Below are 12,760 nucleotides of genomic sequence, written 5' to 3' on the forward strand. Positions count from 1 at the left end.
ATGAAGTTTTGAGGGTGACAAGTGAACTAGTTTCAAAGTCGAGTTCACTCATGAGGAAGATTTAACATGAATTCAGTTTTGCTCTTAATTCATCCGGCCTCTTTCTCACCTTGTTAAACGTAATCCACTACATATTACTAATTACTTTTCCAAAATTGTAGTCATGTTATTTTACTGATTACTTTATGGGTAATCACATTACAAATGACCTTTTAGGCTATGTCCACAGTCCTGATACATTTGATACATTGAAACGCTCTCTGGTCCACACTGCCGTTTTCAAGCGTTTTCCAAAAGTTTCTCATCCACACTGAAATGTTTGAAAATGCTTAAATGCCCTTACTGCGCATGCGGAAAACCGGCGTTCCATGTACGGTCTGAAACGCGATTATCCTCGTGTTCCACCACCGTACTGCAATTCCGAGTAAAATTCCCGTCACCTTTGAAGGAATGCAATGTGAAGGTTGTACAAAGTAACATTTATCTTTAACAACGCTCTGACTGCGTCACATGACAACAAATACGTCATTGTTTTCAGATATCTCAGTTTTCCCATTCCACACTACAATGCGAAGATAGTGGCTGAGTTCAGATTTGCATACTACCCATGCTACTCGTACTACTACTGCCATATCTGCGGCCGAACTAGTAAGAGTAGTATGCAGTTCCAAACTCAGTTTTCGCTGGACAAAAACATCATCTCGGTGTGGACGGAAGGCCAAAACGTAGCGAAATTATTAGTGTGAAAACGTATCAGTGTGAACATGGCCTAATTTTCTTTCTTAAAACAATTTTCACAGAAAAGTTTTGTTTTTCCACTCCACGAATTCAAAATAATGTCTATATTTCCTCTTTGTTCGTTACTGCTGTTATTTCATCAGTCACAGAAACACAAACAGATGTTTTAATTAATGTTTTAATTGTATTCTACATACGTAAAATAATTTTTGGAAAATGTGTAACCCAAGTTATCTGATTACAAGAATTTTAAATGTAATGTTAACTACTTTTTGTCTTTAAATGTAATTAGATTACACCCAAAACTGGTTATAACAGTTGACGATTTCACTTTATCTGTTCAGAATCACATACGGATAAGCATCAGCGATCGACAGCAGTTAAACATGATTCACCTGTGGCATGTAGCACATGAATTTGCACGAATAACATTGTTGGGAAAATATCAACAACTCAGATTTTATGTTAGTTTTGGGTTAATAAGTTAACATTGTAATGGGGCCTGGGTATCTCAGCGAGTATTTAGACTAACTATCACCCTTGGAGTCATGACTTTGAATTCTGAGTGACTCCAGTCAGGTCTCCTAAGCAACCAAATTGGCCCGGTTGCTAGGGAGGGTAGAGTCACATGGGGTAACCTCCTCGTGGTTGTGATTAGTGGTTCTCGCTCTCAATGGGGCGTGTGGTAAGTTGTGTGTGGATCGTGGAGAGTAGCATGAGCCTCCACATGCTGTGAGTCTCCGCGGTGTCATGCACAATGAGTCACGTGATAAGATGCACGGATTGACGGTCTCAGAAGCGGAGGCAACTGAGACTTGTCCTCCGCCACCCGGATTGAGGCGAGTAACAGCGCCACCACGAGGACCTACTAAGTAGTGGGAATTGGGCATTCCAAATTGGGGAGAAAAAGGGATAAAAAACCCCCCATAATAATTTAACATTGTGAACAGCTGATCTTTGCTCTTTGAGATCAGGGGGAAGTAAATGTTTAGAGTGAGTGTAATACAGTAGGTTTGATGAGAGTGATGTTCATGTATATGTCATAAATCACATGGAGCACATACAGAGGGTCAGTTCTGACGTGTTCTTGTGTGTATTTGTGCTCCTGAGGCAGATACATGTGTCATGTGTCAACACATGAGAGATTAATGAGGGCTTGTTAGTCCATAAACTGAAGAGCTCATGTTTATTCTGGATCTCATTGATCAAGTGTCTCTGTGACTAGTTCTGAAGTGAAATCTCTGTGTACTGATATCAGATTTATTGGAGTTGAGTGTGATCAAACATGTGTGCAGTATAGGAGTAATTCAGGGAAAAATCATCTTAGTAAATTCACCTCGATTCGTCCTTCAGAAAGAGATCTTTAGTGTTTATTTTAAGTGTCTTATTTAGAATAATTCCACACTGGCACACAGGAGGAGCTTAATTGGGAAATTGTGTAATTGCAAAGCCGATTAAGTGTGCGTCTTTACATCACGTCATGGGTTATCGTGTCATGGAAGCCAAATCTTGAGACAGAAGATTAGAGACTTCAAAAAGGATCTGAAGAGTTCATGTTCAGATTGACCTTTCTTTGATTAAACATGTGATCTCCACAGCTCTCATTGATTCTCTTTTGTGTCTCTCTTCAGGCTCTATGTGTCTCGCCGGTCTTGCATGTGGTCCGGTGCGGGTCAGTCTGCTCTTCAGTGGTGTCGACAGGTTCTGGATCAGCAGCGTTCAGACAGACACGCACTCGGTAGGCTGAAAGATCTTTTCACGCTTTTTACCTTTAAAGTCAACATAAAATCAGCTGACACTGTTCACTTTCTTAATACGCATTCAAGGTGTTATTGTGAACTTTTTATGAGGTATTTAATATTAAATAAAATGTCTTTGAATCTTTCATTAAAATGTAAAAATTCTTAATATCACTCCAAAATACACAACTTTATGGAAGTTAAATGGGTTGTAAATGGTGTTTCATGTTGACTTTAATGTTCACCTGCTGCATACAGAATGAACAGCCAGCTGTCTGGAGGTCATGGGGGTCATGAAGGTCATGGGGGGGTCAGCAGTCTGAATTGATGACCTCAGTAAACTGCATCATGATTATTATAGTGTGTACAGAGATGAATATGCACACACAACACTTCTCATATACACTCACACAGCTCTGAGATGCTGACTCACATGTTCTTTGTGTGTGTTTGTGTTTTATGTCACTTCTTAAAGCTTGTATCTAAAAATGATAAAATGGGAATGTTGATCGGAAGCGCTAATTGTATCTGGGTTGTTAACCCACTAGTACAGTTACACTATATGACCAGAAGTTCAAATGAACCGGTTTCAGCTATACACATTAATAATCAAGCATACAGCATTGAAATCTCCTTAAACAGATATTTTTAGTAGAATGGAGTATGGTTGCAATTGTGTTACCGGTTTTACTCGGTACAAGGGACAACACTGGTGTGAAACTTTATACCAGTGGAAACATTATGAATGAAATTTCCAATATCAATAGAATAGCCTTAAATAAAGAATAGTTGCATAATGAAGAGTTTGTGACCCATGATAAATGAACCTAAATAACACATTGAAAGCCAGATGTTCTTTACCAACGTATCAAATTACACGCGCACTGACAGAAGACGTTTAAATGCAGGTAGTGAATATAATGTGCATGATGGGTAACTGTAAGACATCTCGGATTCAGAATGACCCAAGAAATGCTGTTAGACACACAGACACGTGCTTGAATAAACACACTTTATTATATTATTAAGAACAGATGACAGAAAAGCCGTCTATGCGCATGTATGACACGCTGATACGGAGGCGTGCAGTCTCGTGGAACACACGTATGTAAAAGGTTCTCACTCTTTCTTTGTTTTGCAAGAACAGTATCATCTGTGAGTGCTGTAAATGACCTCCGATATCTCATCTCAACTTTATTTCCACAGAACGGTTCATTGTGAACGCAACTCTGCAGCCTATACATCTGTGATTAAAACATTAAATAATACCAAAACACCTCCAACCATGAGTTATATTTCAGTGATTATCATCATCATCATTATTATGTTTACATTTAGAATTGTTTTTATGTCTTCATTTGTGTAAGTAATTTTCCGCCTGCATGTTTAGACGGATTCTTGTCTGACGGTAAATGGAAAGGTGGTTACTTATATATGTGTTATTCTTTTGTCACTTCATTCTTTTATTTGCTTTTTCGTTTCATTTGGAGTGCAATTTGAATTTAGAAATGTATTTGATCGGGGTCTGGGTAGCTCAGTGGTAAAATACGCCGGCTATCACACCTGGAGTCGTGAGTTTGAATCCAGGATGTGCTGAGTGACTCCAGCCAGGTCTCCTAAGCAACCAAATTGGCCCGGTTGCTAGGGAGGGTAGAGTCACATGGGGTAACCTCCTCATGGTCACTATAATGTGGTTCGTTCTCGGTGGGGCGCGTGGTGAGTCATGCGTGGTTGCTTCGGTGGATGGCGTGAAGCCTCCACACGCACTATGTCTCCATGGCAACATGCTCAACAAGTCACGTGATAAGATGCGTGGATTGACGGTCTCAGACGCAGAGGCAGCTGAGATTCGTCCTCCACCATCCGGATTGAGGCGAGTCACTACACCACCACGAGGACTTAGAGCGCATTGGGAACTGGGCATTCCAAATTGGGAGAAAAAAAGAAATGTATTTGATTTAAGTTTTTCATTTTTTAAATAAATTAATTTAATTTTCAATGCAAAATCACTAAAGCAAGAATATTCACCGATCCCTCAGCCGGGGGTGTTGATGATGTAATTGGATATTGTATATATATCTATATCATGATGGAGGGAACAAAACGCATTTATTCACACACATGATGTATTTTCTCAGACAATGAAATACCGTCTGGTAGAGAATGCACAGATGAAGAAGGTTCGTTGCCAGAGAGATATTGCCCTTCACAACTGTTGTAAAAGTATCTTTCAAAAAGTTGAACATCACACATTTTAATTGCACTTATTTGTTCTGTTTCATTTGAATTTTTAGTAAAATAAATGGGAAAAAAAGTCAAAGTTTGAAATCAAGCTGCCTTGCATTATTGTGTAGTAGGGATGCACCGATCCGATACATGGATCGGTATCGGCTCCGATACTGAAGCTTTTAGATGGATGGGGTATCGGTCCGACGAGCCCGATCCAAATCCGATACTGTGTGTTAGACATGTTCGTTACTGTCAAGCTCCAAAGATGACATAAAAGAACCATAAAAACAGCATTAAAGCAGTTCATATGACTCGTGCATTTTATTCAAAGCCATTTGAAGACGTGTGATAGCTCTGTGAATCACAAAAGAATGTGTTTTAATAAGTAAATATATAGTATGCGCAGCACCAGCGCGCTAGTGTCTGGTGCTACTCTGACACAAACTCACACACAGGCTGGTGATGCACTCGCAGATATTTTTATCCTTCACGCGTGTGCAATATATGAGCGCTACTCAAGAACAGCATCTCAGATGTAGATACTCAATAGTTAGGTTCACTTATAATATGCATTTATATCTGAATAAGAAGCGAATTAAACTACTGTGAACTTGCCTACAAACAGGCACATACAGGACTTCCTGAAGAGTTCAGAATGTCAAAATAAAAGCGTGAGGGTTTATAAAGTGCACGATTGAAATATATTACTGTTGTATTAAAATTAAAAGTCAATAATAATATTAATAACTATTATCATTATTATTATTATTGTCATCATTAGTATTTGTTTACAATTTATAACAATATTTCAGTTGAATGTGTTCCAGAAAATAACTGTGTGAATGAAAAGTGGACTGATGTCTTACAACTAAATTGAACAATAAAGAGATCTGAATCCTTTAAAGTCCAGATGCAAGTTGAAACATTTTTGAAAAAAAAAAAAGCAAAAATAAAACACTGGTTTCTTTTCTACTGATGACTTATACTGGAGTTACTGTTAATTTTGCTGCTACATTATTCAGTATACTAGTTAATAATAAAGAAAAAAACAACACTGGTATCGGCTTGGGATTGGACGATACTGAGATTTCTGATATCGGAATCGGATCGGAAGAGAAAAAGTGGTATCGGTGCATCCCTGTTGTGTAGGCTATTGCTTAATGAAAATGTTCTTAGCATCCAACCAGCGGTAATACCGGTCTAAGTCGGTTTGAACGTGAACACCACACCGGTGTGAAAATTATGATTTCGTGGCAAGTCTAGAATGGAGCCCTTTTCTATTCCAGCATAACAGTGAGGTCCATATAGAAATGATTTAGTGAGTCTGTTGTGGAAGAACCCCATTGAATACCTTTTGAGATCAATCAGAACCTCATCATCACCCAATATCAGTGTCTGACCTCTGACCTTACTGATGCTCTTGTGTCTGAATGAGAACAAATCACCAAAGATTTGATCAACAGAAGAGTGGAAGCTGTAAAAGGGATGAGCAACTTTGTGGCATAATTTTGATTACCACAAACATTAATTTTGACTCGTCCCTTTTTGTCTGGGTTACATTGATCATGTTTATATGCACTTAAGAAAACGGTTTACTCCAGGGTTTTTGCAGAAAGGCGGCATTCTGAAATGTTTTGTAAAGTAGAACGCAGATTTCCTTACGCCGTTTAAGGGATTAAGAGGAAGTGGTTTTACACGCCCAGGTTTCTCCCGGAGAACGCGGCTTAATGTGGTAATGTAATGCATAAGCGGCGTTCTTACAGGTTTTTGAGGAGTGCACATGTGCGTGAGCAGACCGGAGAACTAACATCATAGGATGGAACCCAGAAACAAGTCAACAAAGTGGAGTGATGGTGGTGTAGTGGACTAAAGCACTGGACTGGTAAGCGGAAGGTTGTTGGTTCAATCCCCACAGTCACCACCATTGTGTCCTTGAGCAAGGCACTTAACTCCAGGTTGCTCCAGGGGGATTGTCCCTGTAATAAGGGCACTGTAAGTCGCTTTGGATAAAAGCGTCTGCCAAATGCATAAATGTAAATGTAACAACGTGGAAAGAATCCAACATGTCTGGGAGTACAGTGGGAAAAGCATATACACTATAAACTATACCCATTTACACGCACTAATGTAAAATATTGACAGTCCCTCACATTCGTGTATATGTGCTCATATGCTGGGGGAATCCCAGAGTTTTATGTAAGAGGAAAACCCCATTATTGAAGCTGCAGGTCGCGATAGAAAGTTAAGGAAACAAACACAGCAACAACTCTAGAATATCTATAAATAAAGCGAAGCAAAGGAGAATAAAATAATGAAGTCTTCCTCGGATACCTTGTTTGTTATTTACACAAGCGTCGCAGGTTACGTTGCTGTGGAGAAAGCTGCTTTCTGACCGAACCGCATGTATACGAGAGTAAAGAGTACGCCGCTTATACAGTGCATGTAAACAGGAACACCACTTTCTCGCAATAAACCACTTTCTGGTGTCCATGCAAACGTAGTCAGTGAGTCACTTACAATGGAAGTCAATGGGGTCAGTCTGTAAACATTAAAATACTCACTGTTTCAAAAGTATAGACACAAGACATAAACAATATGTGTGTAAACATGATTTTACTGTCATAAAAAGAAAACGATTTGAAATAAATTTTTGTGGTAAGCAACATTTATGCCACAAAGGCTGTCGATTGATATTAACTTGTACTGAACCTTCAATGCTGATAGGTTTGAAATTAAAGTTTAAACAAGCACATATGAGTGTTGAAGTGTTGTGGATACTTCTGGCAATCTGTAGTGTACTAAAGCCTTGTCTGCTCTCTGATTGGCTATCTGTAGTGTACTAAAGCCTTGTCTGCTCTCTGATTGGCTATCTGTAGTGTACTAAAGCCCTGTCTGCTCTCTGATTGGCTATCTGTAGTGTTTGAGGGGGAGGAGGCTCTCATGAATATGTAAATATGAGTGGTTGTGATGGACAGCTCTGATTCTGAGAAGGTTGTAATGTATAATAAGGATTTCGACAGTCACTTTCATAGAGATGTGTGTAACCTTTAACCCTTTACCAGGTGACCACCACACACTCAGTATCTATTGTCCAAATGAACACCGTTTCAAAGCTGTTTGTGCTTCTATTCCCATGTTTGACATACTGTGTGCCGGCTGCTATATTCAGCCTGTGGAATGAGCGGTTGCCATAGAAACTGTGTTTACATGAAAGTAATCATCCCTTCATGCTATAAGTGCTTTATATCATTAATGGGTAAACTGTATGTTTCACTGACACACCGGTATAGATACACATGCTCCCCATGATGCTTTTCAAAAGTACATGATAATATTCAACTTGAATTAAGATTGTGTTCCATATTTGTTTGTTTGACTCACAGGTCATCGATGTGATTTATAGTGTGTGTGTTGTGTATGAATACTTTGGGTAACGCACTCTCTGCTCTCATGTTGTGAACGTGTCTTTTTGTCTTCAGCTGATGAGGGACCGTCATGTCTCTAGCTTATCATCATTGCTAATTTTGTCCTCTGATGTACCTCGATGTGGCTGTTCACAAACGGTTGTCTCTGTCGTCTTTTATATAACACAGAATATTCCTCTGTGAACAAGAGATGAGCTTTAATCCTGTCACTCTTAGCACTAATTACAAAATATACATGAAAAACATACAGATCTTTTCAGAAGAATGGAGCAAGTTACACATTCATAATGCAGGAAATTCCCATATTAAAAACTTTTTTGAATGTCATTTGTGATTAATTAAATGAACTGCTGAAAAGTAAAAGGTGAAGGGTCTAAAAGAAATGGTGATCAGTTACAGCACAAATGTTCACATGTAGAGATACAAATAGCCCTGTATTTTTTGTAAAAAAAAAAAAAAAGAAAGAAAATTCATAGACATTGACTTTTGTCAATTATCTAGGGCTGGGTGATATGGCTGCAAAACCTATATCTTGATATTTTTCAGCTTATTGATGATATTCAATATATATCTCAATAATGAAGTATTTGTTCTAACATTACATTAACCCTTTAAGGCCGGATGGGCCGAGAGAAAAAAAAAACTATTGTCAAAATATTAATAACTACAGTCTTGACCAACATAAAATAGGTATCGTTTGAAAGTTTAGAAGCTCTACTTTCCAATGCATGTAGACATTATGACCAAAACTGAACAAGTGCTTTGAAATTTGCAGACAAATCAGAAGTGTTCCATTTGATAATTTATGAAAATAATTGCACTGAACAAATTATTGCAATCAGTCAAAACATCAAACTCATCAAATAGTCATGTGTCATATGTTGTTGGAAAGCTCTCAAAGAGAAGAATACAAACCTATTTATTTTACTCACAGATGAAAGTGTAGCGAATAATGGCTAATTATATGTCTTTGACAATTATGTTGGTGTTGCTTTTATGCTTATACGCTTATAACTTCACGAAAAATAAACAGAACTTAAAATATCACATATCATTACTTATAGGAGGTGATTATCTTTCAAACGAGTCCATACACAAGATAATCAGACGCATAGATCATTAGATAATCCACATGAAGCACAATGTTACATATGACCACCAGGAGATGGCGCCAAATACATGACACAGACTCAATGATGACTCCAATGACACAGAATGAAACTCATTCTGTGAAATCTCATTACTAAAATCATGTCTGCATGCTGTACAAACCTTTAGTCATTGTTGTGTTTGCATGTGTAATTAGTTCTTATGTACAATTATTATGTTTTATTTGTTTGGAGATGTTTTTGGACACTTTTAGGAGTCTCAGAATGTATCATAATCTATATCATTAAAAAATGTAAACGTTTTGTTTGTAATGCTACCAAACACTTGACCCTCCTTGTTTGTTTTTTTGTCGAGTTATGCGCCTTTAATTTTGTGTATGCCACTGAAACAGGAAGTCTTTAAAAACACCCTCAGAGCTTAAAGGGTTAAAAGTGTTTTGTTTTTAAATCAGAAGGACTGTCATTTCAACCAAACAGCCATTGTAGCAAAATGTTTAATGCATGAAATAAAATGTTTTCTCACAGTTTTTCACTAAATGAATATAAGGAAGAACCATATTTAATAATTTTCATTTAGATGCACCAATACAGTAATAAAAAGCATTATTTACCTACAGTACATATATTTTTTGTGACTGAACAGGGTGTGCAAAAACTAAAGTTCACCCTTTTTGGAGCCCAGTTTAATTCGATTATAATACAATATAATACTGAATTATGATTAGTAGTAATTATAGTAATATAATTTGTCATATTTACTTGGAGCTTTTATTTTGGTGGAAAGCTGAAGTTTGTGTGTATTTGACAGTTTTCAGTGTTGCTCATTATAAATCTGGTGAAACACTGTCATCTCCTTTTCTGTGATTATCGTGTCCTGTTTTTAGATTTGTATAATAACTTGTAGCGGTTACAAAAGTTTGGAATTGTGTGAATCTGCAGCACTTTGCTTTCACAAGAGTATCATGATCCTCGCTCGTGAACACAGAACAGCACATCACATATTCATCACATTAAATCAGCTTTTACAGTTTAATAATCACAAATGACAATACTGAGATTTTGATGTCATAATTGTGCAGCCCTAAATGATCATGAAATAAGTCTAATGATGTGCTCTTTAGAAAACGTAGTGGCCAAATAAAAAGCAGAATTCAATCATTGCTATATTCACAATATTGCTTACCGGTAATTTTTTATCACCTGCAAAATCATTGCAATAATATCGTAAATATTCGATATATTACCCAGCCCTACAACTATGATAGAACTATCCACATACAAATGTCCAGAGTATCTGTGAGGACCAGCAGCAGGTAAACAGAAAAATGAAGTTTGTCAAGACCAAATCTGAGTATTTAGAGTTTAAATAGTTTTAAAAGCTTGAAGTTTTTACAGGCCTGATATATAGAACATTCCGTCAATGTAAGTCTATGGGATTTTTAGCCAATTTGAATGTCCACTGTGGGAAAACCGTAATTCCGATCAGTCAGAAAAGATACCGCACACTTAGTCAGAACAGTCTGAAGGTCTGTGCCGAGTTTGGTGGATGTAGCTTGAAAGCTCTTTGAGGAGTTAGAAGGTTTGTTCTTTATTCAGGGATTGTGGAAAACAGCTTTGTCAAAGCGACATGAAGTATTTAAAGGGAAAGTTGACCCATTTACTCACCCTCATGCCATCCCAGATGTGTATGACTTTCTTTCTTCTGCAGAACACAAATGAAGATTTTTAGAATATTTCAGTTCTGTAGGTCCATACAATGCAAGTGAATGGTGACCAGAACTTTGAATCTCCAAAAAGCACATAAAGGCAGCATAAAAGTAATCCAGGAGTTATATTTTGGTCTGTTCTCACCCAAACCTAATTAGATCACTTCAGATGGGTTTTACCACTGGAGTCGTATGGATTACTTTTATGCTGTTTTCTTTTTTTTCTCCCCTTTTCTCCCCAATTTGGAATGCCCAATTCCCAATGCGCTCTAAGTCCTTGTGGTGGCGTAGTGACTCGCCTCAATCCGGGTGGCGGAGGACGAATCTCAGTTGCCTCCACGTCTGAGACCGTCAATCCGTGCATCTTATCACGTGGCTTGTTGAGCGCGTTACCACGGAGATGTAGCGCGTATGGAGGCTTCACGCTATTCTCCGCGGCATCCACACTCAACTCACCACGCACCCCACAGAGAGCGAGAACCACATTATAGTGACCACGAGGAGGTTACCCCATGTGACTCTACCCACCCTAGCAACCGGGCCAATTTGGTTGCGTAGGAGACCTGGCTGGAGTCACTCAGCACGCCCTGGATTCGAACTCGCGACTCCAGGGGTGATAGTCAGCGTCTTTACTCGCTGAGCTGCCCAGGTCCCCTCTTTTATGCTGTTTTTAACTATTTTTTGAAGCTTCAAAGTTCTGGTCACCATTCACTTGCATTGTATGGACCTACAGAACTGAAATATTCTTCTAAAAATCTTCATTTGTATTCAGCAGAAGAAAGAAAGTCATACACATCTGGGATGACATGAGGGTGAGTAAATGATGAGAGAATTTTCATTTTTGGGGAACTATCCCTTTAATTGTGTTTGTCCTGCAGTAAACAGATGGAGGTCATGTTTCTCCTCTCCTGCTCGTCCTTGCTCGTGTACTTGGAGTTTCTCCTCTGTGCAGCTCCTGTAAACCCTGTGATCCCATTCACACCTGTGACAGAACAGGTAACACACAACAGTCTGTCATCACACCCAACCCGTATGCCTTTCTTTCGTCTGTAGAACACACAAGAGAATGTTTAGCAGAATGTTCACGCTGCTCTTTTTCGTACAATGAGAGCTTTGAAAATCCAAGAAAAACACGAAAGTATCATGAAAGTCGAGTAAATGTTTAGAACACTGAAGCAACTTGTCCTCTCATCTCTCTCTTTCTGTCAAGTCTCATGCTCTCCCGTATCCCATCATCCCTCTCTCCCTGTGACTTCTGATGTGATGCATCGTTCTCTTACAAACGAGATGACTTCTACTTTCCTCCATCATTCAGCCAATCGCAGTAAGACCTGCTAGAAGCACATGATCACATCACCATGGCAACACCCAGTCACATGATACACATGGCATGATTATCTTGAGTCTCATTCTCATATTGTGAATTCAGGATTCAGTACAACAGCTCTGTGTTCAGTATCTGTCACATGCTGCTGATTACTAAAGAAAATCACTTTGACTCCAGCAAAAATCATGTTTAATCAGATTCAGAATGAGTGTTAATGCCAAGTGTGCTCATGTACACAAGGTTGTTTTTTTTGTTTTTGTTTTTTGTTTTGTTTTTTTTGTGATAAAAGAAACAAGCAAGTGCACACAGAACATTACAGTGAGACACAGAATATAAAACAAGGTAAGAGTATATATAGACATACAAATAATAGGACATATAACAGAATGGCGTATGTACATGTGCATGTGGTAATATATGTGCAAGTTAGGGGTATGTACAGTTATTGAATTAAATATGAGTTACATATGTACATGAGATATTTATT

The 12,760-nt window shown here is 38.3% G+C and overlaps 1 protein-coding gene across 1 annotated transcript in view; it reads left to right on the forward strand.

Annotated features, from left to right (window-relative positions):
* Positions 1–12,760, forward strand: part of slain1b (SLAIN motif family, member 1b) — a 31,206-nt gene that overhangs the window by 3,011 nt on the left and 15,435 nt on the right. The window contains exon 2 of the mRNA XM_051706105.1: positions 2,370–2,476. Within this exon, the coding sequence (XP_051562065.1) occupies positions 2,370–2,476 (107 nt within the window). The remainder of the gene's footprint in view (positions 1–2,369; positions 2,477–12,760) is intronic.

Source organism: Myxocyprinus asiaticus, chromosome 9 (genome assembly GCF_019703515.2).
Source record: "Myxocyprinus asiaticus isolate MX2 ecotype Aquarium Trade chromosome 9, UBuf_Myxa_2, whole genome shotgun sequence".
Taxonomy (NCBI): Eukaryota; Metazoa; Chordata; class Actinopteri; order Cypriniformes; family Catostomidae; genus Myxocyprinus; species Myxocyprinus asiaticus.